The sequence below is a fragment of the Phaenicophaeus curvirostris genome, chromosome 1, assembly GCF_032191515.1.
Source record: "Phaenicophaeus curvirostris isolate KB17595 chromosome 1, BPBGC_Pcur_1.0, whole genome shotgun sequence".
Classification (NCBI taxonomy): Eukaryota; Metazoa; Chordata; class Aves; order Cuculiformes; family Cuculidae; genus Phaenicophaeus; species Phaenicophaeus curvirostris.
In genome coordinates, this window is record NC_091392.1 from 203,586,062 (window position 1) to 203,613,270 (window position 27,209).

The 27,209-nt window shown below is 38.3% G+C and overlaps 1 protein-coding gene across 1 annotated transcript in view; it reads right to left on the bottom strand.

Annotated features, from left to right (window-relative positions):
* CUL5 (cullin 5) overlaps positions 1-27,209 on the bottom strand; it is a 38,112-nt gene that overhangs the window by 4,138 nt on the left and 6,765 nt on the right. The window contains exons 2-18 of the mRNA XM_069883498.1: positions 24,190-24,299; positions 21,779-21,878; positions 20,286-20,462; positions 16,171-16,312; positions 15,008-15,153; positions 14,851-14,931; positions 13,601-13,694; positions 9,928-10,058; positions 9,549-9,656; positions 8,340-8,404; positions 5,906-6,038; positions 5,388-5,519; positions 4,625-4,748; positions 3,719-3,894; positions 3,443-3,604; positions 2,630-2,748; positions 1,204-1,327 (exon numbers count right to left, since the gene is read on the bottom strand). Of these exons, the coding sequence (XP_069739599.1) occupies positions 1,204-1,327; positions 2,630-2,748; positions 3,443-3,604; positions 3,719-3,894; positions 4,625-4,748; positions 5,388-5,519; positions 5,906-6,038; positions 8,340-8,404; positions 9,549-9,656; positions 9,928-10,058; positions 13,601-13,694; positions 14,851-14,931; positions 15,008-15,153; positions 16,171-16,312; positions 20,286-20,462; positions 21,779-21,878; positions 24,190-24,299 (2,124 nt within the window). The remainder of the gene's footprint in view (positions 1-1,203; positions 1,328-2,629; positions 2,749-3,442; positions 3,605-3,718; positions 3,895-4,624; positions 4,749-5,387; positions 5,520-5,905; positions 6,039-8,339; positions 8,405-9,548; positions 9,657-9,927; positions 10,059-13,600; positions 13,695-14,850; positions 14,932-15,007; positions 15,154-16,170; positions 16,313-20,285; positions 20,463-21,778; positions 21,879-24,189; positions 24,300-27,209) is intronic.

Sequence of the window (27,209 nt, forward strand, 5' to 3'; positions counted from 1 at the left end):
TCAAAGGAGAATTTGCAGTTAAATTTTGCATCTAGAGTGTGAATTACTCACTAAAACCTAATGCTCATTCACTCTCTGAGCAGAAGTTGCCATTTCGAGGGTGACTTGTGATACATGTTGTGAATACCTCATGAAATGCAAGCTTAATGTCAAGTTGGAACTCGCAAGAAGTTCTCAATTCCTAAATACAACCAGTCATTAATCCTTCTGCTGGAGGTATGGCCAAGATGTTTAGGCAGGTCGTACAATTCATAGTGTGCACAGCCTGGAATCTAATCTGACCGATAGAAGAGACCTGCAGTTTGGGGGCAAGATGGGATTTTTGAGATTCCATTGCAGGTAATGATCTCCGATGGCTCCCCACTCCAGGAATTCCTTTTTTTCAGAACTGTCAGCTCAAATGATTTGACATGAGCACTTGACCGAAGGACAACAAATCATAAGCAGAAGGCTGCAGTTTGTACACCTAAACTTTCCCTCTAAAGAGAAGGCCTCTCAAAAACTCATACTGATATTACTGAAGTATGATCCCATCTCCAAGATTAATCTGCTCTCTTCAATCAGAGTAGTCAAGAGAGATTTCAATATCAACAATAAAATTTGTTCATCTGGGTGGCTCAAGTTAGTCAACTTTACCATCTGCTGCCTCCCACCACTACACAGATAGGCCTCCACCACTTGCTTTATTTCTTCTTCATCTTTTAAAACGATAACCTGGTTCATTGGAACAGGAGGCTAATAACAACTGCACAAATACACACATGCAATCTGGTATTCACAAAGCACCTAAGACAAACAACAAAATTTAAGTTCCAACAAGATTCAAAAACATTCATTTTATACCACAGAATTATAGAATCATTTGGTTGGAAATGACCTTTGAAATTATTGAGTGCAACCATACCTGTCCACTACTAAATCACATCCCTGAGCACCTCATCTACCCATCTTTTAAAAACATCCAGGGATGTTGATTCAACCACCTCTCTGGTCAGCCTGTGCCAGTGCATGAGAACCCTTTTGGTGAAGAATTTTTTCCTGATGTCTAAAATGTATCAACAAAAATATATCAATACTATATCAGTATATCAGTAATATACCTAAAACATAAATATATCAACATCCAAGTGAGGATAGCATGCAGCAATCATGATACAACAGAATAAATAGGGTAATTTTTTATTCCTCTGGCAGTTTACTTGCCTGGGTTCGCAATATTCTTAGCTGGACTATTCCTTCATTTTCCTCTTCTCGCATTCTCTCTGTCGTAAGTTGCAATCGACCAATCAAATTTATCTTCCCTCTTTTTTGAACTTTAGCATTTTTTCTGAAAAAGTTGCGTTGTATGAAAATAAGCACAAATTGCATTTTCAATTAAGGAATTCCTATCAAACTCAAATTACAGCAGCAAGGAGTACCACCACAAATCAGATATTTATCGGCTATTAGCATAGCAGCAAGATAGCTGGCTGACAAATCAAAACTCAATGCCAATGTCTCTGCACAATAAAACCTGAATATACTAGCATTACAAAAAAAAAAAAAAATCTATCAGCTGAAACTGTCATTGTCCAACCTTGAAAAGCTACCAGTACTATTTTAAAGAAAAAAAATTGCAGAGATCTACTTGTTTAATTACATAAACCTAGAGTTCTTTAAAGGAAGTTTTTATAATGAAGCTCAGGAAACAGGACAAGTTCATTTTTCATCAGAACTGTCTGTCTAGCACAAAAAAAAGGCGACTAACAGCTATTGAAACAAACACGGCAAAAAGCTGATGGCATTCTTCAGTGGTTACCCATGAACTTTCTGTACAGCCTCTCTTCTGTCATGCCCTCCCATCACTTCCCATCATCCTGATGACTGGAACAAACATCATGGCTCCAGGCAAGAAACTAAGCCCCAAGAAAGCAGATTCATCACCTCTCTGTCCCCACAGATCCAGATGTGCAGCTGAGAACGAGGCCCAGAATCTGAGCTTACTAGCAAATAGCCAGTTCTAATCGTAGTCATTCATAATAGAGAGAGGCAAAACCCAAAGTAAAACATGCTGAATGTGGTTGATACCATTTAGATATCCTTTCTTTAGACTATCTTATGCTCAAAGGATTTCAAAGCACCAATAAAATAGCACTGCAGTTCTCACTGAAATAAGGACACTCCTCTGATGAAAGCCACACCAGATATCTTGGCTTTTGACAGCATGCTATATAATTAAGCAGTTTCACTTCCTTTAAGTTATCACTCTGCTTTTGAAACTCTATGTGTGTGCAATAATCAATACAACACTAGTGCTCTGCTTATGTGCTGTTCTTCCTGTATGAAATTTCATGGGCTCGTCAGTAACAGGAAGACAATAGAGCCCCCAATTCTGCACCTCATCCCTAAGTGTTTAAGAAATTTAATTTCACATAAATCAGAATCATAGAAACATTTGTCTGACGGGGTGGCTGGAAAGCATTTAGTCCAACCTCCTACCTGAAGCGTGACTATCGCCAAAACTAAGCAAGGAAAGGGCAGCAAAGCATGTGTCTAGTTGAAAACTTTGAAGGATGAAGGTTAACTTAAAGTGAATTCCTTTAATCATAAAATAGTACATCGTTATTTTACTTTTCAAACATCATCTTACATTAAACTGAACTCCTGGTTCACCGAGAAGAGGGTTCCTTCTGTAAAGTCTTTGGGTGAATTGACTTGAGGTTCATACAATAAAACCTGACGTTTCAGCTTTGGAAACGCTACAAGAGACTACAGAGAAAAGGGGAGGGAAAGAATGAAAATAAAACACCAGACTTTCTAAACGGAAACAATTACTTTTTAAGAACGTAGTTCACTGCTGTGCAGACTGTAGTGAGGGAACCATGTAGCCACGTTTGGAGCTGCTAAAGGGCAACAAAAAAATACTAGTAAAACCAGAGAGGGGACACAGTTTACCAAATATCCTTCTGAAATGGGTTAGCATAAGTAAAATCATATAAAGTAGTAAAATGCACAAACTCACGGCTACAGAAGTAGTGTTAAGTCTGATTTATGCCATTTTTCTCTTTATTCTTGAGCTAAATAATTAAAAGTCTGATAGAGCAAACACTGGAGTTATTTTTAAGCAACATGTATTTATCAGGTACCACTGATTTCCTAGAATTAGACCAGTCCCACTCCACAAACCACAATCATAACTTTGTACTTTAGGCAGCATACCATCAAAAAAAGGTCTTGCTGTTTCCAAAAGCTTAAGTGATAATATTGCCTAGAGAGAAAATGTTAATGTAAAGGCTGTATGTGCTCAGCAGTCGTGCAAGGAGCCAGCATTACAACTATAATTAGCAAGAAAGGCGTCCACATTTCAGTTTCAGTGTTGTCTGACAGCGCTTTAAAAATGCTAATCCAGTATTTCAGAGCACAAAAATCAAGGATAAATCTGTTTCAAGTGAAAGGGAAATACCCATAAAGTCCTCCTAAGTTCTGCATCAGGGAGTTCAGTTGCCAGTTTAAGATTCTCAAAGCTGATCTTCTCTCTCGGTCTTTGGTTCCACGCAAACAGCACAGCTAGCTGAAATGTTGTTACCTCCAAGTCATACTGGCCAACCTCATTCTTAAATGTTATCTGTGAACAAATGGATGGTTTTACTTAGAAGCCTTTCTGGATCACAAACTTACTAAAATAAATCCACAGACAGTGCAGTCATTACAATTGGTACACTGAAAACTACACACTTACAATTCCATTGGACATGAGGTGATGCCAGTGCAGTTTTCTACCACTGTGATTCTTTTTATAAAATTCTTCAACTTCTGGGATGAGATCTTCTAGTTCCGTGGGCAGCGAGACAAACACTTTTTCAGAACTTCGGGACCAGGCACCAGCATTTAAAATTTTAATATTCACAGAGTCAGCTGGAAGATGTTATGGGATATGAATCTCCAGGTACAACAGATAAACAAAATACATTTTTTTTCTCCTACTCTAAATACAATTATGGAGGATTGAACTTTCAGAAAGTAGAAGGATGTCTACCTACTTAAACATTAAGGTACTCTATGCACCACTGGCTTTCTGCCAGCAATGCTGATTGAAATCTCTGGTTTTTGGGCTTGTCTCTGCAGAGCTCCTTAATCCCTGATGCAGCTTTATAACTGATGCTCCTAAGCACTACTCAAGGGGTTTCAGCGGTAGCAGGTCCAGAACTGGATGTTCCTCAGCCTCTCTCATCAGTGAAATTCAATCTTGGAAATGTGATTTAAACTCTTCACAGCGTGCACCCAGCTCTCCTGCTGGCAGATAAAGGAGGAGCACAGCATGAAGCACTCATGAAGAATGATGAGGGTATTAAAGACAGGGGTAGTTCACGCATTCTACTGATCCAAGCCCCTGCTTGGAATTTAACTACAAGAGTAGGGAGTCTATATGTTCAAGGTTGCTCATAACGAAAACCGACAATAACTTACGGAATGATAGAGCTCCATGGTCAATTGTTAGTGGAAGAGTCTACAGACACTTCCAGTTTAGAGGAAACAATGCCTCAAAGACTATATTCAACCTGTAGCTGATTATTTAACTCAAGATTCACCAGAATGATTTTTCCCTAAGAGAAATGAAAAACAGCAAATAATTTGAAAACCATACCTGGTAAAGCAAGTTTATTATTTTTGTGCATCTCTTTGAAGGCCTGGTTCAAGTCTTCAGACACTTTGATATCCTGGAACATTCTAGCCAGCTTGTTTACATAGTCTGCTGGCATTCCTACTTCCTGTATAAATAAACACAATACTAAACTATGACAGAGGCAACTACAAACAAAAAAAGCTTTATTTTCAAACTAATAAACAAAAGAAGACATTGAAATACAGAGATATCATCACCTCACAACAGTGGTTAACCTGCAATGCAACATAAAGTCTTTCTGCAGGAATTTTAAGTAGTTACCCCTTAAAGGCATATGATTATTCTTTTAAAGAAATCCAAGTGCTGAAGAACACATACAAGCAGTAAGGAATCAGTGACTTCTGAGAGCTGAAGGAATGCAAATAATATTCTAATCTACATAAAATGTCACTATTGGAACACATCTCAAATTGTTTACATACCTAAACAACAAGTACACTTCATTTTGTTCATTGGCTCATGGAATATATAAAGCCTTCAGATAATCATACGGGAAATATTTAAAAATCTATCATTATCACTCTTATGATCAACTTTTCTAAGAGAAAGAGCTAAACTGTTTACCATGCACAAAATAAAGCAATTAACCATAAGTATAAGATGCCCTGAGTGGTCTGCAATTTAAGATAGAACTCACCTAAGCAAGAAGGATGTCTAAGTTGAAGAGTGAGAATTAATACCATAAGCAAGAAACACAAAGAAAGATAAATGTTGGGCTACTTACTCTCAGCCATTCCACCATATTCTCCTCGATTTCACTATCAGCTGATATATCCAGTATCAAGCGTCTTGTTAAGTGAGCTTTGTGATAGCGCATGAAAACATCTTTATTCTGTACATATTTAAGAACTAAAAGCTGTCAAAAGAGTAGATTTTAAAATATTTATTTGCATTGTCAGACAATGCCTTCAGCAGCCTGGTCTGGTGGGAGGTGTCCCTGCCCATGGCAGGGGGTTTGGAATTGGATGATCTTTAAGATTCCTTACACCTAAACCATTCTATGATTAGTTACTATAACACATTACAATCTCAGAGAGGCATTAATTTAGCATCCTAATTTTGTGAATTAACAGAAACATGAAACTTCGTGTGCTTTACAAGATTTAAACACACACACTTGATGACATAATCTTTTCCCTGTTATTACACCTTGCATATCTTTTTGAAAATAAAGGCCTCAACCCACATAAGTAAATAAATACATTCTTCAGAATAATCAAGTAGTAGAAAGCAGAAACTTACCACTTCTTTCAGCTTTGCTTCAATTTCTTCAGAGGTTAATTTTTTGCTTAGTGGTGTTTTTCTTAGCAACATGTCACAGTAATTAGCAAGAAGCTCAGGGCATTTGGATTCAGGCTGTGTTTTCAATCCAACACTAAAGAAAAGAAGAATAACAGATCTTCAAACCATACAGAATCCTGCTGTTCTGGAGTAGTCACACTGTTAACGAGACAGACTGGTCTTTCCTGATCCACTTGGCAAGGATCCTTGTTTAATTAATGAAAAATAAGGGGTAATTCCCTTTTCTTGAAAGAACAAACCAAATGTTTTCAGACACATTCTACGGTTAGATTATTTCAAGTACTTTCAACTTTAGAATTCTAACAATGAAGGATTACGTTGAAGCTGCAATTTGAAACAACTAAATATTGCATGGCAATAAGCATTCTGGTAGAAAATTAACAAATGCTGCAATGAAACATTTCGCTCATCTTGTCAATATGATCTAATGAAAGTTTCAAGAACAGCCTGCATTTCATAGACTGTAAAACCCAACACACGTATCATGTAATAACAAGATACAATTATTTTATAGCAGGTATAAGCATCATCAAACATCTTGGAGATTAAAAGCAGATTAAAGTTGAACAAGAAGATGCTACATTAGCCAGACTGTTGTTCTTCAAAAGGTACGTGACCACAAAAATAAAATAGTGCCCAGGACCAATCCCCATTTGTAGAGTCAGATGGCACTATCTTGATTCCTCGTCTAAAGGGCCCAAAACAATGGTAGCGAGTAAGACAGCATCTAAGAATCTGTAGGCTTGCTCAGGAATCCAGTGTTCTTGCTCATTCTCTCACCATCTCATCAATGAGTGTAAGCAGTGCTAAACCACTTCAGATAACTTGTCCTTTTAAATTCATGAAGAAGCCTGCAGGTGCCTTCTGCCCTCCTAAATCATTTGGAGTAAAAGTCTTTTGGTTCTTAAAAGACAGGAGCAGGTCCAAAGCAGGGCCCCAAAAATGATCAGAGGGTTGGAACATCTCTCCTATGAAGACAAGCTGAGAGAATTTGGATTGTTAATCCTGAAGAAGAGAAGACTCTGGGAAGACCTTACTGCAGTCTTTCAGTACTTTAAGTAGTGAAATGGGGCCTACAAGAATGATTGGGACAGATATTGTAGTAGGGCCTGCTGCAATAGGACAAAGGGTAGTGGTTTTAAACTAAAAGAAGGTAGAGTCAGACCAGATATAAGAAAGACATTTTTAACAGTGAAGGTGGTGAAACACTGGAACAGGTTGTCCAGAGAGGTGGTAGATGGCCCCATCCCTGGAAATATTCACGGTAGGGTTGTGTGGGGCTCTGAGCAACCTGACTGAGCTGAAGACATCCCTGCTTGTTGCAGGGGGATTGGACTGGTGACCATTCATAGTGGTTTCTAAAAAAATTACTAGGTAGGTTTACCTTTAGGAGAGAAATGCACTTTGAAAATGGTATTGATTTGTATACTCCTGGGGAAATGAAAACATTAGCAGAGCCCTAAAAGATTCCTCTACCTTGCCTGCATCTATATGAGGTATACAAAGCAAGGATGCAGTCTTTTGTGAAGATATTCCTCCAATAACATAAAGTAAGCAAGGCTAATTCCTGTTCAGGCTTACCATTAGTCCAAATGCAAACACAGAATAAGAACCAGAATGCTCAAGAGATATTTATGCCCATCCACCCCCAAGAAGAAGAAAGGGAAGCTGGCAGCCCAGCTACATAAGCTTTATTCCTGTAGTAAATTCTACACCCCTAAACATACACACATTCCTGGCAGGGGAACATATCTATCTTAAACGATACATACGTGGCACATTGTATCTTAAATGCTAACTATCAATTAACTGATTGCTACTTTCTCTTGGCTGAGTTAGCAGAGTAAGCATGAGTTTCGTCTACTGGGGGTTGTTTAAAAACTCACCTAGTTAATCCTGTACTGAAAGAAAAATGTAATACCAGACAGGTCACACATACAGCAGGCACAACAGAAGGTAGGAAACAGCTTGTGGATGGTTACACCTTAACCAGACAGAGTTATTCCCACGAAGATTACTGCCTCAGTTTTCCCCCGGGCTCTTGCTAAAGTTGCAGCAGAGATAGACAGCTCAGGTTTTTGGAATTAATAACTCAGCAAGGTATTACTAAATTCAGCTAACAAATTGACTCATGACTCTACTATAAAAGAATAGATCCTCAATTCCTACAAATAACTCTGAGTTTACACAGGCTGCTATTCACTGATCCACTGCTATGTGAATTGCCTTATCAGAGTTGTATAAGCAATCTGAAATTCTGTAATGCAAAGGACACAAAGCACTTCCATACAGAGTGTAAAGAGCTATTTTAAAAGAGAAGCGTAATCTTTAACAATTTAAAATCCTTGACGCACATAAACTTTATCCGGCTTACCCCTTTTGCTTCAATGGCAATTCAAGTTTAAATATCGTAGCATCATTCACAACTGCTTTGTACGCCTGAAAAATAATTACAGATTATTAGAGCTTCAAGAAATTTCTCTCTTTAACATATGAATCACAAATGTTTTATTTCTCTTTTTAGATTACTCCACTCTTGCGACACCCTACCTGGAGTACTGTATTCAGTTCTGGAAGCCTCAACATAAGAAGGATATGGAACTATTAGAACAGGTCCAGAGGAGGGCCACAAAGATGATCAGAGGGCTGGAGCACCTCTGCTATGAGCACAGGCTGAGAGAGTTGGGGTTGTTCAGTCTGGAGAAGAGAAGGCTCCAAGGAGACCTCAGAGCAGCTTTCCAGTGCCTAAAGAGGGCTACAGGAAAGCTGGGAAGGGACTTTTTACAAGAGTCCTTTTTGACAGGACAAGGGGAAATGGCTATAAATTAGAAGGATGAAGATTTATTCCAGACATTAGGGAGAAATTCTTCACAATGAGGGTGGTGAGACACTGGCACAGGTTGCTCAGGGAAGCAGTGACTTCCCCCTCCCTGAAGGTGTTCAAGGCCACGTTGGATGAGGCCTAGAGGAGCCTGGTCTGGTGGGAGGTGTCCCTCCCAAGGCAGGGGGGCTGGAACTGAATGACCTTTAAGGTACCTTACAACCCAAACCATTCTATGATTACTGTAACATGTAATTAATACAATTTTTTAAAGTAGTCCAAAGTTTGTGGATTTGATGTTTGACAGGAGAGTTCAAATCCTACGACCAAATTTCCCATTGAGATGTTTGCATTTCCTCTTTCCATTAACATACTTCTTCCCTTTAAGTGACAATGTAGAAAGGGATTGCACAGAGCAAGTTGCATATCTGAGATCATGAGACTATGCTCAAATATGCAGTAAATTCTAAACATAAATACATTTCTGACTCAGACATTAAGGTACTCAACACAAAGATCATCTTCTGATGTGCTCTACAGCATTAAAATCTAAACACGGATGCAACTTTATGCGTAGCTACAACACAAATTAAAAGCTAATCAGTTGGTAGTAGACTTCATCAACATTTCAATCTGCATGTTTGCAAGACTAAGAGCAGCTTCTAGATTTTACAGTGAAATGGCATAAGGATTTCAGAGACATCATAATATGAATTACAACAATTCTTAAACTGAAAACAAATGATCAGCAGAAATACATACTTTATCTCTTGCAGTAAGAAATCTTGGATCATCTTGAAATGCTTCTTTAACCAACTTACTAAATCGATTAAATAGTGTGAGCAGTTGTTCCACGTATTTTTCAGAATCCTAAAATTAGAGAGGTAAAAATAAAATTAACAAAAACTGTACTGAAGAGCTTCCTATAGTATGGAAGCTTCAGCACGACTTTCAGGATAGTACTTCCCATATACAAAGGTGTGTGTGCGCATACACGCACACACAAGACACATAACTTCCAAATAACATAAAATCTTAAAAAATTATTTCCATTCACACGTATGTCCCACAATTAAGAGGGTATTTAACTTCTGCAAAGTTGTTTTTTCATTGTTATTTTATTAAAAATCAATACACTTACAGTAGTAATAGTTTCAGCAGCTGCTACCATATCTGCAAGTCCAGCACTAACAATATGTTCTTCCAAGTCTTTTAGCATGGGCTCTATGCCATTTGGAACTTTATCCATCAGTGAAAACATTAAATGCAACTCTGAAAGACAAAAACACCGATAATGCCACCAATTAGAGACCTCTATAAAAATAAAATATACTGCATATTTGAACAGGCTGGATCGATGCACTGACACCAGTGGTAGGAGGCTCAACAAGGCCAAGTGCTACAGGCTTGGGGAAGAGCGGCTGGAAAGCTGCCTGGCAGAGAAGGGGGTGCTGGTTGACAGCCGACTGAATATGAATCAGCCAGCAGGGTGCCCGGGTTGCCACACTGGCCAATGGCATCTTGGGCTCTATCAGAAACAGCACGGCCAGCAGGACCAGGGAAGTGACTGTGCCCCTGTACTCACCACTGGTGAGGCTGTACCTTGAATGCTGCGTTCAGTTTTGAGCCTCTCACTACAATAATGACATTGAGGTGCTGGAGCGTGTCCAAGGAAGGGCAACAAAGCTGGTGAAGGGGCCGGATGGAGAACAAGGGTTATGAGAGGTGGTTGAGGGCAACTAGGCTTATTTAGCCTGGAGAAAAGGAGGCTGAGGGGACACCTTATCATTGTCTACAACTACCTGAAAGGAGGTTGTAGCAAGGTGGGTGTTGGTCTCTTCTCCCAAGTGACAGGTGATAGGATAAGAGGAAATGGCCTCAAGTTGTACCAGGGGAGGTTCAGAGACTGCATACTAGGAAAAATTTCTTCACTGAAAAGGTTCCCAAGCACTGGCAGAAGCTGTCCATGGGGGTGGTTGAGTCACCATCCCTGGAGGTATTTAAAATATGGATAGGTGAGGTGCTCAGGGATATGGTTTAGTAGTGGACAGGTTCAGTTGGATTCAAAGATCACAAAGGTCTTTTCCAATCAAACTATTCTATGATCTGCTAGGAATCTTTCAAGTGGAACAATGAACACCTAAAGAACAGATAATCCAATTAATCTTTTGAAAGGAAAAATGTTTGGATGACTGTTCTAATTCTGCTTCCATAAGGGAAATAGATCTCTATTGCAATGTAATACTTGCTTATGCATTTTTAGCACAAGCTTGAATGTCTAAGCCCCTAAGTCAACGGCAGTTTGGACTGAGTCTAGGTTCTCAGTACAGCAGACTTAAAACCTCTGGCAAAAATACATGTTTCAGTTGGAAGCTTACAGGAGTTTATGCAGGAAATTGTATTAATTCAAGATTTTATTTTTTAAATTAAAGCCAAACAGAGCTGTCTTTGTGTATCTTCCAATGCCTTCTAAGATGTTTTGTTTAAATTTAAATGCATACTTAATTCTAAAGTCACCAAAACTGACTAAGGTAAGCAGCATTTTTCCCTTTCTATTTTCCCTAAGAGATTATTTAATTCTTCTGAAAGTTACCAGTTCTAACACTTTAAAAACTCTTATAGTTTGTCTAATTTTATTGAATGCTGCTAGAAATAAAGGTACTAGAACACCAGCAACCACTTTGACAAAGCTGTTCACAAAGGAACAGCTGGGTTAAGGCCACCATATTATTTTAGAGAAACCTCAGAGATTTGAGCTAAACACAGCAAAGGACTGTGCTTAATGGACTGTGATTCTTTTTTGACAGAGAATAAATCCGACGGGTTTGCTTAGTTCCTCAATGCTCTTATCTACTAAGGGGACAAAAATTCTCCTCTGCAATACTAAGGGGACAAAACCCAGAGATTTTCTTGAATGTACTGGAAGTAATAGCAGCACTGTCTGACATAGGTTGAGTCCAAAAAGCTCACTCAACTTTTCCTGGCTCTTTTCATCTGTACTTATAAAAAGGAGGAGAGGGAGAAAAACATTAAGGAAACAAAAAGATTAAAGTGTTCTATAGTTGTTTCTGTAAACTAGTTATGGCATAAATATTCAACTAAAAAATTCAGTGGTTTCTCCAAGTAAATGGTGGCAAAGGAACACTTGAGGTGTATCCCTAAAATGTATGAACCCTAAAAAGCAAGATTCTTCAAAGACAGATTTCAAAGTAACAAATCCAAAAGCAACATCTCAGTGAAATTTCTCTCGGAACGCATTATGACACCAAAAGGTAAAGAAATCCATATTATAGTTGTTGGGGCACTTAAACAAGTTCTGTTTTCAGTTTGTATTCATAAAAGCTACATTCGCTTTTTATTTGCTATAAAATTCTCACAAGCTATGACATCTTTGATAGTTTTTAGTTGGAAAACATTATGCCTTCCTTCCCTTGTATAGCATGTAAATATTCAATACTTAACGTAACACAGTATTTTATAGCACTGCCCAGCTCACAGCCTTCTTTGTCAAATGCTGTTCAATAAAGACAACATCACAGGCCTTTGTGGCCAATCATATCAGAAAGATGCATAAGCAAAGTACAGCGGAGGACAGACTCATAGAATGGTTTAGGGGTTGAAAAGGACCTTAAAGATCATCCAGTTTTCATATACCAAATGGAAATAATTTGCAGCCAAACAATATCATGGAGCAGACACAGCCTCCAGGAAAGAGAAAACTGTGAATACTTCAAAAAGTTTCTATAGAATGATGCTTTGGATGCTAGAGACGAACCTTTCTGAAACTCTGCATTTAAATATGCATCCTGTATTCTCCCAAAGGCTGTAACATATACTTGTAAGTTTGGTGGCTTTCTAGATTTAGCTCTGGACTGCTGCCAGATGAAAAGATCAGCATGACATAGTTTTGAGGTCAAATATTTTCTGAAATGCTACCTGTAGCAGCGGGTATTTTCAACACTGTTCTAAGTCATAAAAAAGTTTCCACATTTGCATAGAAATGAAAATTTCACATAGACATTTGTTAATATTCCCTGGCTGCAGGATACAGAGAGTTCAAAAAAATAATTAACCTGTGATTTCAGCTTGCTTTTTTTTTCTCCCCTACTTGATTTATGGCATTTTAATGACTTCTGTAGCTTAATTTATTATACAGAACGAAGCACAAGACTTCTGAATCACACTAACCGCTCAATTTATGGCAGCAGAGTTAAAAAAAACTTTTGAAAACTTAAAAAAGGCATGCAGAGGTAACTTTCAATCCTCACAGCAACATACAGGCAATAAAAACAGATTATAAACTTGCAGAGATTTTGTTTATCTTCCTATTGGTCCTGCATCAATAATCAGAATAAGAAAAATGTCTCTCTGCTTTTCAGAAAAATAGCTTTGTAAAAAGATGCTTCACTTTTTTTCTTGTGGAAGGGGTGGAATGAAGGGTGAGTGTCTGTATCTGAACTATTCAAACAGAATTGAAGACACATGCAACATTTACCAGAGTTGGTCAACACAAGGAAAGTAAGTTGTAGGAAAAATAAAGAAAATGGAGCACAAAATATTCTTGCCTTTCAAGTAAGATGACAGCTACCAAGTCATTCAAAATCAGGTACTGTACATACAGATTTCACAAGTAATATTAAAAAATAACCACCAATGACAGTCATTTTCGTGGGATAAAATTGCGCATATGCAGTTGTATTTTATCTACAAAACACTGCCACCATCTATTAAAACCAGCAATTTGATATATCTACAAACAAATCTATTTTTATGCAGTTGATGCTGAGTTCATCCTGCACTGAAGCTTCACTTACTTTCTGTTTCATTTCGTTTGATCATGCCTTGGCATTCAGCTAAAATAGTCTCTTTAAAAGAAGTCACCAGGGCATTGACGCAGCACTCCATTAGCTGAAATATATTAAACACAGTATTAGCTCATTTAGCCACGAGAACACCAAAGTCTGATCTGTCTAAATTTCACTGTGACACAAAACCTAGCCTGTTCTCAACAACCACGCTCTATAAAATAATTCATTCGTTGATTCATAAAAGAATGAGTAGTTTGAATAAAATCTATACCAAAAAAAATGAATCTCTTCAAAATGTGTAGGTTAGTAAATGTGGTGAACTCTCTTCCAAAACAGTAATGAGCTTAATATTTCTGTCACCTCTTTTCTCTCAAAGGAGTCACCACTTTTGGAATACCAACTACCCGACCTAGTTTCCAAGCATACATCCAAGAGCTGAGAATAGTTCTCATTCCAGCATACCCTACTTGGACCAGACACTATGGTAGATCTTGGACAGAAACTGCTTGTACATGTACATCTCTCCTTTGTCAGCCTCTTTATACATGTTAAAATTAACAAGCTGTTCAAACTGACTGACTGGCAGAAGACATAAAATACATTTTGATCCACTGCAGAAATTTCAGATTTAAAGGGTATGTATTGAAAATAACCTGTTTCATCAACTAATTGTAACATGGAAAATTATGAACTACTAATTGCAGTTAAATCTTACCCTGGAATCTGAACTGTGTAAAATATTGCTGTAGGAGTGAAAAATTAAAAACACCTTTTATATGAATTGGCCATATTTCAGCCTAAAGGGAAATCTAGAACAGTTTTAATGTAATTTCTCTTGCTCCTTTTGATTGCAATGGACGATAACTCAGATCCTCTAAATGAGCACTGAGAAGCCCTTTACCTACTGGATTGGCCAGCTTATTTTCAAACATTGTTCTCAACCACTGTTAAGCATGACATAGAAAAAAAATCATACCTGACTCAAAATGAAAGAGTAAAAATCAACTTGAATAAAAACCTGTGCTTCAATCTAAACCTTTGAGCTACATTTACTATTAAAACATCTGTAGAAATGGTAGATTGCCAGCTTGGAAAGTAATATGGATTTATACTGGCTGATGAAAAAACATAAAATCAGCAATTTCATATCAATCTACTGCTATCAAATAATACTGTTAACACAAAAATCAAAACTGGGATGTAATAATACCATATAAATATAAAATAGATCAATCTTTTCTACAAATTACACTTACTGCTTCTACAGAGTTACATTCACGCCTTGTTTCTAAGTATCGTAGTGCTCTTTTCTCCTCTTCTTTTAGTTTAGCATCTGCCTGTGCAAAAGGAGAACAGCAATCATTTTAAGTAGTAACACTTTCGGAACAAAGTTGCAACAGAGTTTTTACTTACATATTTCATATAATTCTGTACACCATTTTGTTGTAAATAAGAAGGAGCCTGCGTCCTATAAAATCTCTCTGTTGAATCCAAATATGCCTTTTCGAAGTTATCCCGATATATCTGAAGTTTATCTTCAGGATTAGAACAAAGGTTAACTGCAAAGACAAAGTCCAAATTTACTCTCATGTCTTGGAAACTTATAAGGCAAATAATAAGCAAACCTCTCTCATTAAAGCGAGTCTTCTATTAAATCAATGCATTGAAAAATTTTAAGCATCCTATAAAAGCAACCCAATCCCTAAAGGTAATGAAAATTGTCCAGTGCTTGCTCCAAACACATTTACATAAACTATAGGGAACTGGAAAGAACTGCATGCTTATCTCCAGCATTTCAGAAATTCAAATATGGTAACCAGAAATACATACACAACTGCAAAATGGGAAAAGCAACAACAAAAAAGCTCAGCATAACACCTAATAAAGCGAAAAATTCTCCACCTGACTGAGCAAACAGCTTTTAGTAGATACCATTCTTAGAATCTCAATGTCTTCATTTTAGAAATTTACAAGAATGGAGACAACAAACTTACTGCAGTGCTTTGCAGTGTTTGGAAAAAGGTTTCCACCTTCCTCTTGACTGTTAAAGAGACATAAATAAATAAATAAAGCCCTTAAAGGTTTTAAAAAATTAGAATTGGGCATCTATAAAGCCATCTGAGAGAGTATTCCACAAGTTTAATTCAACAGGCTGCAGAGCTTTGAAGAATCAGCAGACAATGGCAAAACGTCACAATTGTTTCAAATACAAAGATCTTGCAAAGAACAAGACTATGAGCCTCAGATGCAGCCTGTTAAAATTTCTTCTTCAAGCTGTCTGAAACAGTACAGAAAGGAGCAGACTTAAAGTTATATCTGCAACCCTAAAAGGTCAAAAAATAGTTTGCTCTTTGAAAGCATTAATTTTGCAGTAAACTGAGATACAGCTAAATAACATAAAAGTTAAAACTTTTAAACAAAACTTAATCGGTACCACATATCACCACCACCACCAAATAAATACAAAATGCCAAGATTATAATTCCGTCCCTACCACCACGACTGTACATTTTGTATGATGAAAATTAATTTAATAAAGTGACGAGGCAACATAGATCAGTGTGTGCAGGACATACCATATGACTCTCGAACTCCAATAACAAGCTGAGAGTCAAAAGCTTCTCCTAGTCTTTCAGCATGAACGAGCTTCATTGCACTGTCCTGAAGTCTATTTTTTATATTTGAAAATATGGATTCATTCCACGTATCCAGCATGAGCTGTGTATCAGGAAGAGAAAAAAAGAATCCTGTCAGAAAGGTGCATGCAGGCCTAAGCTTGTGCAAAAGAAATACAAGAGATTAGAAGGAGAAATCAAGCCATTTAGGTTATATACAGTAGTTTGACTACTTTTAAATTCAGATATTAATTCCATAATTCTGCGGTTCTCGGTAATCGGTCAAGTAACTTTTCCATCAATTCCATGTGTCACGAGTCACAATATCAGTAGGTACTTTTGAGCCAAACATCCAAGTATAGTTCACTATTTGGGTCACAAAGATGATCAGTGGAAAGGAAAATCTCTGCTACGAGGACAGGCTGAGAGAGTTGGGGTTGTTGAGCTGGGAGAAGAGAAGACTCCAAGGACACCTTAGAGCAAGTCTTCCAGTGCCTAAAGAGGGAGTACAAGAAATCTGGGAAGGGACTTTTTACAAGGGCATATAGTGACAGGACAAGGGGGAATGGCTTTAAATTGGAAGGGGGAAGACACAGATCAGACATTAGAAAGAAATTCTTCACAATGAGGGTGGTGAGGCACTGGCACAGGCTGCCCAGGGACATTGTGGATGCCCCTCCTCCCTGGAGGTGTTCTAGGCCAGGTTGGATGGGGCCTTGAGCAGCCAGGTCTGGTGGGAGATGTCCCTGTCCAAGGCACTGGGGGTGGAACTGGATGATCTTTAAGGTTCCTTCCAACCCAAACCATTCTATGATTCTAGAATTTAGTAGACTCAGTCTAAGCAAAACAAAAAACCCAATTAACACCATAGCTACATAAAGAAAAAACAGGATGTTTTGGGATTTACCTAATATGAAAGTTCAATATGCAAGTAATGCACATCTAATTTATTAAAAACTTGGAACCTCAGCTAAGCACTGCAAAGTCATAAAATTAGTTATGGAGGCTCTTTACAAAATCCTCATCACTGAATACGTCCCTTCACATTCTGCTGTGCAACACTGCTGCAAACGTACTGTGTTACAACTGACCACAAGATCTAATGTTGCTGCAGCTCAGCAACACAAAAAGCTCACTGGTAGGTCAGGCCATACTTAAGTCCACATAAGCTCCCCCATATGTTCAGTAGTAAATATTCAAAACGTGCTAAATGTTTGTTAAAAATCTTTATTTGCCTTAGAATTCAAGTTACTGGGGTCATTTTTTTTGTGCTTTGACACTGGACCTGGATCTTTCTCTATACCACTGAATACCTTTAAAGCTTTGGCATAATTTCATTAAGTAATTTTTACTTTTTACTACCCAACTCACACTATCTCACTGCTTTAGAAGAAAGCTCAAACTTACAGTATCTTCAAACTTGAGAGCAGCTGCTACTAATGTAATTTAAGCACATCAATTGTTAGCCTACACTGGCAGCAGAAAGCAGGTTGGAATCATAAAATTTACCAATTCAAATTTTACCTTGTGATTGTGAATCAGTTCGTCTAACAATGAGCTTAGGACTACTTGACACAGTTGTATGGCAAAGCTAATAGTAAAAACTAGATGGTCTTGTTCCATTCTTGCTTTGTAAGTTTCAGATTTAAACATAGCAAGCACCTAATAAGTCAGACATCCTTTTGAGAGAGTTAAGTTTACCATCCTGTATTCTTAGCTTCATAACTGTCTCTCCGTTTCAGCTACATTTCCATTTCTAAAGTCATAGTGTTGGAAGGGAATTACTGTTCAAGGCACTGGAACATTCTCAGAAGCAACGCTTTCTTTGATTATGCTTCCTCAATTTCTTTTTTTCATTATTTTCATACTGTTGACATGCAGCCCTAGGCTGGATGAGGCCTTAGGCAGCCTGGTCTAGTGGGAGGTGTCCCTGCCCATGGCAGGCGGTTTGGAGCTTGATCACCTTTAAGGTCCCTTCCAACCCAAATCATTCTACAATTCTATGACAATATGGGTGCACTCTACAACTACAGAATTGCTTTACAAGAGCTGAAACAAGTGAAAAATGAAGAAGAAAGCAGGCAGGCACATCAACAGCTTTGTCATGGTCAAACTGCTTTTAGACATTATGGATAAGGAAGTTTATGGAGATACTTGAAGGAAAACACACATATTTTGGGTGACAATATGTGATACTGAAAATGCTGGCAAATAAAACTCTTTAAGAATAGTTTTGGAGTTTTAGATATGAGGAACTTCTCAGGCATGGGAAAAGTTTTCACAAGGCACTTTTTAGAATACTACAGAGAACGACAGCAGAAACAGGAAGTGACCAAATACGACACGATATGAAAAGATATGATATATATGATATGATATAATAAGGTAGGTTGGAGACTCTGGGCTTTGATGTGCCAACATGAGACAGTCCCAACTGAACTGCATATGACAGAAAAGACATCTCCATCATCTTTAGCCCTGAAAAAAATCTGAAATTTTAAACAGCAGATCTTTCTCCCAGTTTCTCCTCACTACTTTCTCCACTCCACCTTGTTGTTTCTTTCACTTCTCAGTTCTCCTACCTTTTGCATACAGCAGAGCAAAAAGTCTGTTTGTCACATCCTGGAGAGCCTAATAAGATCACATAATTTCTCTAACAAACAATGAAACCAAAAAAAGGTAACTTGAGGAGATAACTCCTCTCTTTCCCGCTGTTTCCTTTTCTTCATGGGGTATAGAAGATCAAATGTCAAAATAGGGGAGTGAATTAAAAACCCTTGCCCAAAGTAATGCATTCACAGAATCACAGAATAGCTTAATTGGAAAAGACCTTAGAGATCATCAAGTCCAACTGTATCTGTCCACTACTAAACCATATCCCTAACTTATCTACTCGTCTTATAAATACCTCCATGAATGGTGACTCAACCATCAATGACCCCACCAGAAGTACTGCGTCCGGTTCTGGAACCTCCAACGTAAGAAGGACATGGAAGTGTTGGAACAGGCCCAGAGAGGGTGACAAAGATGGCCAGAGGGCTGCTATGAGCACAGGCTGAGAGAGTTGGAGTTGTTCAGCCTAGAGATGAAAAGGCTCTGTGGAGACCTTAGAGAAGCCTTCCAGTACCTGAAGAGGGCCTACAGGAAAGCTGGGAAGGGACTTTTTACAACGGCATAGAGCGATAGGCTGAAGGACAATAGTTTCAAATTAGAGGGGGAAAGATGCAGATTAGACATTAGGAAAATACTCTTCCCTATGACGGCGGTGAGACATTGGCACTGGTTGCCCAGGGAAGCTGTGGATACCCCATGCCTGGAAGTGTTGAAGTCCAGGTTGAACTGGGCTTTGGGCAGCCTGGCCTGGTGGGAGGTGTCCCTGCCCATGGCAGGAGGGTTGGAACGGTTGGCCTTTAAGGTCCCTTCCAACATAAACCAATCTATGATTCTATGATTTCAAAGACCATTATTCATGGGACTCAGAATACTGATCACTCCATACTCAACCCCCAAAATTTTCTTTATGTCATTGATATGAAACTGTAAAAAATCATATTCACAAGATTCTAAATGTCCAATAGCAGTTTGAAGAAAAATTAGGGGAAATTAGGAGATCAACAGCCATATTTAACTCCAGGTGACAGTATTTAATTAGTCATTTATAAAATGCTGAGGTATGTCCCAGTTAAGACGTTGGCCTAGGGAAATAAATTAGAAGTAAAAAAAAATACTAACATATATACAAGCACACTTACAATTACAGAAACAGCAGGTGAATTTATAACTGTCTCCCACCCCAGGACTCAAGTTATAAATAAAAAAAAAAACAAAAAACCCAAAGAAACCTCTGTTCCAACAACGAAGTACTTGAATCACCCAAACAAAACTGTTAATAGCTAAAGCACAACTGGAGACACAGAGTGAAACTATTGTGGGGTTGTTCTGACCCTCACGCTGAAGCAAAGTGATACGTCATGTTACATGACTGGTGCACTTTCACCCTCAGCTAGAGAATTCCTTCTGTACTATTCATGTTGGTAGAACAGCGTGCAACAAAACTCTTAGTACCCACCACTTACCTTTCGAACAATACTGTCTTCTACATTAGACTTCTTGTTGCTGCCCTGCTTGCCCATTAAAGTAATCTCTAATTGACAAAATGGCTTGGGCAAAATATCGCACTGTGTGAAGAACTTGCGCCACTCCACGATATATGCTTTTAGCAATGCTGTATCATCTTGATGACTCAGCACTCTCTGGGGGAGAGGGGAGAAGAGGAGGTAATTTAGAAACAAATTTCTGCACAAAATATGGATAGACTTTGCTTATAATGAGAACAACTCCCCATATATAATACAAAAATATACATATATCAGAATAAGAAAGTGCATGTCTTTAAGTGGCAGTTACCAATCCAATACAGACCATTTCTAAAGAGTAAAGGAAGGGAATAGCAAATGAGTTTAAGTTTTCCAAGTGAACATTTTTCTTCTTTTAAACCTTCTGCAAGTAAAAAAGCTTAAAACCTTTGGTCTAAAAGCATGTATTAGGATAACCATATCTAAAAGACCGCAAACCTGTAAAGATTATGTTATACTCTATAGCATCTACTAACCTTTCATTAGACCCAGGTAGCTGGTTAACTTGTACTGCATTGAAGACTGGAAACTACAACTACACTGCACAATGGCTCTCATAATGCCTAAAAATACGCCCCTCAAATGACAGCCAATGCAGACTATATCAAAGGCCCCAGTTCAGAACAGTGATGATGGAAATAAGCAAGCAAGCTGATGGAACTTAAAAATCAACATTTACACGCCTGGTTACTCAGAGGTCTATATAAGAAACTTTTCCTGTGAGCAAAGTCTTAGTGGTGTAAACCTCTTCATTAAAGATCTAGCACACTCTCATTTTTCCTTTCCAAACCTTTGTCAAGGGATTTTTAAATTTATTTTTCTTAAATCTCACAACCCCCTCTTTAAATCCCTTATTACAAGAAACATGTTTTGCTATAAATGTTATCAGTACAAAAATTCCCTTTGAATCTATTAATGACTTCAATCATTTTGGGGGAAGCCTGTAAAACAGGACAGCAAAGCTTTCTGAATTGATTGCACAATACGCTATCAATACCAGTACGCTGTGCATATGGCTTATTTTAAAGCCATCCATGATCTTGTTGGCATAGCACTGAAGCTAAACAAACAAAATATTTTTGCAGACAGTAATTTCTTATAGAAAATTTTGCCTCAAGAGGTTTTCAAGTGGAGTAGGTTCCATGAGTACTGTTGGATAAACAAAAATAATGTTGTGTTTTGGTTTTTTTAAAATATAACAAAAATCATTGCCCATCCCAGTTTCAAGGACTGGGAGAAAACAATAACCCAAGACAAATGCTCAAGGCTAAGTGCTCATTTTGTCAATAGAAGTTTGCAGGGTAATTACGATCTCCAGAACATTACAGAATTTCAAACAAAGCAGCAATCCATTTAGATCCAATCAAAGTCAGAAGTACTTGGTTATTTTTCCTAACAATATGAATAGAAGTTACGAAATGGTAAGAACTTACTGCTTGTGCCTGTTTAATAAAATCAAGGATGTCTTCCTTCAGAGCCTGATGGATTTTCGCTGGACCTTTATCATCCCACAAGCAAACTGCATGTACATCTCTAAAAAACAATTTATCCATCTTTTACTAATAGCTACTCAAAGTTTAATGTTGTAATGTACGAGGCTTAAACATTTGTAATTTAAGTATGTCAGCAAAATTAATACACTTTTCATCTATCATTGCCAAACAACACATAGTTAGATCCCACTGACACATGCAAAACGCGTTTTGAAGCTGTAAAAAAGTCTGGACAGTGAATAAAAGAAACTCTCTAGAAAAAGACTATGGTCAAGAAGGAGATGTAGAAGCCAATTCTGTTCTGAGTATCTATTCAATAATCCATATTACATTAGGAGCAACTTTTAAAGCTTTCTGTTGACAAAGACATAAATCATTTGCCAGTAGAAGCATTGCTACTCAGTGTGTATTATTCTAAAATACTCATTAACATGCAGCCTCCACTCTCAGTTTCACAATCCAAGCACTACAACATCCTTGTTCTACAATGGAAACAGACCTTCCTTGTGAGAAACCTGAGCTCAGGGGCATCAGATGTTTAAAAGATGTTTTAATTAGTTTAGTAAGTTCGCTTAAACATTTCATGACAGTGGTAGCATTTTAAAGTGAACCCCCACTGCAGAAATATTATCAAACAGCATTGGAAAGCAAAGTTCTTTTAATGAGTTTTAATCAACATTCACATAAATCTGTGCTTTTCCTAGCTGACAGGCCAGTGAGTGTAACTTAATTTCTACTATTTTCCATACTAAACACTAAATGAAACATACACTATATATACTGTGGCTGAGCAAGCCTTTTTTTGACTCATTACCTTCCTCTGGTTTCTCTTCCTCCTTTCATTAATACGGCCACGTCTTTGCAGGAAAGGAACTATATAATCTAAAGGTATGGCTTTGTTCCTATTCAATCAATACTGTTATTTCAATACAAAAGCATCTTTTTTAGTTCAGATGAAAAACTTGTAAGATAAGAAGTTCCTTTGACACAGACCAAAGGTGCTGGCCTAGCATTTAGAGAGGTCTACCCAACTCCTGAGACTTAAGCAACTTTCACACGCAGGAAAGATGTTACTGTATTTAGAATGCCACTGTTTCCTGGCAGCAGTGAAAAATGTAATACGGGATAATTATACTCAAAGGACAGGCAGAAGACACCTACAAATTTTGAATTTTTATGAAAAAGCTTAACAAAGAACACTGTCCAAAAATAGGAATCTAAGAGAGTGGGATCCTCTCCCTCAATATCCTTAATTTAGCCTCAAATTTACTGGAGTTCTATTTAAGTACTCAGTTACAAGAAATACGATAAACAGCAAATTTCAATAGCAATCCAGAATTATCAAACTAGATATAAAAAAATGTAAGCAATGACTCAGAACTGGATTTATACCTTAGTTATAGCAAGTTTCTGGCAACTACTACAGCTGTAAGATATTAAAACTCATTACATAATAAACTACCTTTCCTTTTGGTTGGTTGGCAGAAGAGGGACAGGTGCAGTAAGATGGGTGTAAGAAGAACCACTGCACCGTCCTCATCAAAAAGAACAATAAAGGTACAGATGGCAAAGTGATTGTGTTTAAATAAAAACAAATTTGTGGCAGACTTTAAATAGCAGAAGAAAAGATTGTAGATTTAAGCTACAAATGTATTTGAGGAAAAATAACAACGTTGAGGCAAATACATACTTTCAGTATATATGCTTTAATTCACTTCCATACTATGTTGGCAAAGACCACACAACGTATTTTAAGAAAAAAAAACAAAAATCACCAAACAGGAAGCAACCTCTGGCTTTTTGGAAGGAACAAAATGGCATTTTTATTGGAAAGTGTAATAATGCAAACACTGAAATGTCTGAAAAATACGATATATGTTATTCTTAGGGTATAAAACTATTCAAATTATACCAGTTAAACTGCATTACCCCATTACTGTGGTAGCATTCTTAAGTTACTTCAGAAACAAACCATTCAAATCAGAATAACATAACATTCAGCAAATTGCCTTTAAATGAATTTACTGCCAAAGCAGGAAACAATATTTTTCTCTCCAATTCTAACAAAAGCGTTATGGGCAGGTGCAAAACTTGTCTACTGTGATCAGCCGAAGTCAAAAGCTCTGCTGTTCTTTCTCCATCCTATTTGCAAAGATCTCAGTCTCAGAAATACTCTACTTTGGCATATTTACAGTGATGTAGGTACATTTACCACTGAATAAAGCTTAAACCAGTACTTTTATTGTGTGTTCACACATGGTCTGTGTGATACACGACTTCTGTATCAGAAATAGTACCATAACTGCATTCCCAATATGCAGAAGGATGCAAGATACTCAAAATTTACTTACGAAAACAGATCAAACCATTGCTGTTTTGTGACAGACTCTTGACGAAGCAGTTTCAGAACAATAGGGCGCATGAAATCCCACTTGTCTTCAAACTGAAGGGAACCTTTATTCTAGAAGGAACAACAAAAAATATCGTTAATAAACCAGTTTCTTAATTAATGATATCTGTAAGGATTGCAGTTTCTATGGTTAGTGTAAAAATATCTTCCTCTCAAAGGTGTCTCACAAGCTAGCATTCAAGCTCCAACAGCACAGCTGAACAACACTTTTCACAGTATTATTTTAAAAAGTTGCAGAGCCATCATTTGTTTCTTACAGAAGCAGATTGCCAACTTATTTCTTTATCCACTGCATTAGCTATAGTGCAACAAGTTCCAGGAAGCATTCTTCACCTATGAATGGAGTTACACATAGACAATATGAATGACACCCAGTGAGCACCACTGCCCCAGCCCAGATACATGCAATTAAAGTCATGAGGAAGAGCTGCAAACCCATTTCGATAATATTATCATGACCAAAAGGGCAGCCGGGAATCAGGAATAGGAGCTATGGCTCCTGCCACGCACCTTTTCCTCCACTGCACATTTGGCATGAGCAGCAAAGAGGGATGAAGAAGGCAGAGTAATGCAGCTTGTTTCAGTGCCCGATGACCCCTTCTGTGAAAATTGTTTTTCTGATATCTAGTCTGAACCGCCCCTGGCGCAGCTTGAGGCCATTCCCCCTTGTCCTGTCACATGGCAGAAGAGATCAGCACCCTCCTCTCCACAATCTCCTTTCAGGTAATTGTAGAGAGCAATAAGGTCACCCCTCACCCTCCTCTTCTCAAGGCTAAACAAGCCCAGCTCCTTCAGCTACTCCTCGTAAGACTTGTTCTCCAGACCCTTAGAACAGAACCGTAGAATGGCTTGGGTTGGAAGGGACCTTAAAGATCATCCACTTCCAACCCCTCTGCCATGGGCAGGGACACCTCCCACTACAACTGCTCAAGTCCTGGCCTTGAACACTTCCAGGAGGAGCCATTTACAACTTCCCTGGACAACCTGTGCCAGTGTCTCACCACCCTCATTGTGAAGAATTTATTCTTAATGTCTAATCTACATCTTCCCCCTTCCAATTTAAAGCCATTTCCCACCATCCATGCCCTTGTAAAAGGTCCCTTCCCAGCTTTCCCGCAGGCCCCCTTCAGGTACTGGAAGGGTACTGGCTTAACAGGCTAATTCCAGTTATTTTTTTTAAAAAAAAAAGTACTTTAAGAGAAAACCAACAGTTCTGCTGCATATACTGTGATCCTATTTGTTCACAGCTTCCACATTTTAAAAAGAAAAATCTGCAATTAAAAACCAGTGTTGACTGAGAGTTCTGTGTCAGAAATACTACTGGTTATGTGCAGTGTTCTGTTCCAATGCACTGTTTACTTTTGAACAGATCATTGTCTTGGTCAGTAATACTCCATTTGACACAATTCACTTTGAATACAGCAAATAATACAGTCTCACTACTTGAAATTTTGACGTGCACACTGTTTTGCCACTAACATCTCTCCAGTTAAAAAAGGAAGAGCAGCACTCGTTCTGATTAATTTATACATTGAAATTTACAATTACATCTGTTATTTAATATTCAGAATAAACAGTTCGGAAACTCTATCCCCTGCTGCTCTTAAGTGCAAAGATGCCTCATCTTCAAGTTATAAAGATGCAACAGGCATCACGGTAACTATTTTTACAGCAACAGCACCTGGAGGTCTCGCAGCATTATCAAACTATTGCAGTAGGTACTGAACATTGGTTTCATGGAAGCGGGCCCTGTTTGATAAAGATTATCATCCTTTCTACATTGAAAAAAAACTAAAAGACCAAAAATAAGAGAAAAATAAATTATTTCCCAATTCAGAGTGATAATTTTGCCTGTTATCCTCCAATGTAAAAAGAAAATAAAACAATCTTAAGGCATCATCTATTAAAATCATCAATCACGTGCTTCTGCCACACAGAGCTTTACAGTGAAACTGGTCTTATTCACAAAGGTAGAGCCTTTGGTTTTTAGTTTCTGCTTTACAATTACTGCCTAAACCCTGAGGAGTTGATCTAATCTTTCCTAGTCCTGTGAAAATGATTAGTTTTACTTGCAGATATTTCTGTTCCCAATCCCTCTTTGTAGCGTAATGAACCATCTACTCAACAATTTGAAGTTGCAGTAAAAAATTATAAAGTAAGTAAAATCATCTTCCTCAAAGTTCTCCTTTGGAGTAAACCAGAGAAGATTTCATAAGTTTTGTGTAGGAAGTAAAAAGCCAATTTGGAGAAGGGCAATTCAGCCCTTCCGGTGAAGCTAAAACCCAAAGGCTGCATGTTCACTTGTAAAGAACAGGTACCTCCTTAAAAAGAATTCCCCAAATAAAGCTGGGCAGGAAACCATAGAATCATAGAATTGTTTGGGTTGGAAGGGACCTAAAAGACCATCCACTTCCAACATGCCCCTGCCATGGGCAGGGACACCTCCCACAAGACCAGCCTGCCACAAGGCCCCATCCAACCTGGCCTTCAACACTTCCAGGGAGCTTCCCTGGGCAACATGTGCCAGTGCCTCACCACCCTCATCGTGAACAACTTCTTCCTAATATCTAATCCAAACCTTTCCCCCTCCAATTTGAAGCTGCTCTCCCTTACCATATCTCTACATGCCCTTGTAAAAAGTCCCTCCCTCACTTTCCTGTAGCCCCCTTTAGGTAGTGGAAGGCTGCTCTAAGGTCTCCTCGAAGCCTTCTCTTCTCCAGGCTGAACGGCTCCAAATCTCTCAGCCTGTCCGCGTGGCAGATGTGCCCCAGTCCTCTGATCATCTTCATGGCCTCCTCTGGACCTGTTCCAATAGCTCCATATCCTTCTTCTTTTGGGGTTTCCGGAACTGGACACAATACTCCAGGTGAGGTCTCATGAGAGCGGAGTAGAGGGGCAGAATCACCTCCCTCAATCTGCTACCCATGCCTCTTTTGATGCAGCCCAGGGTACGCAGTTGGC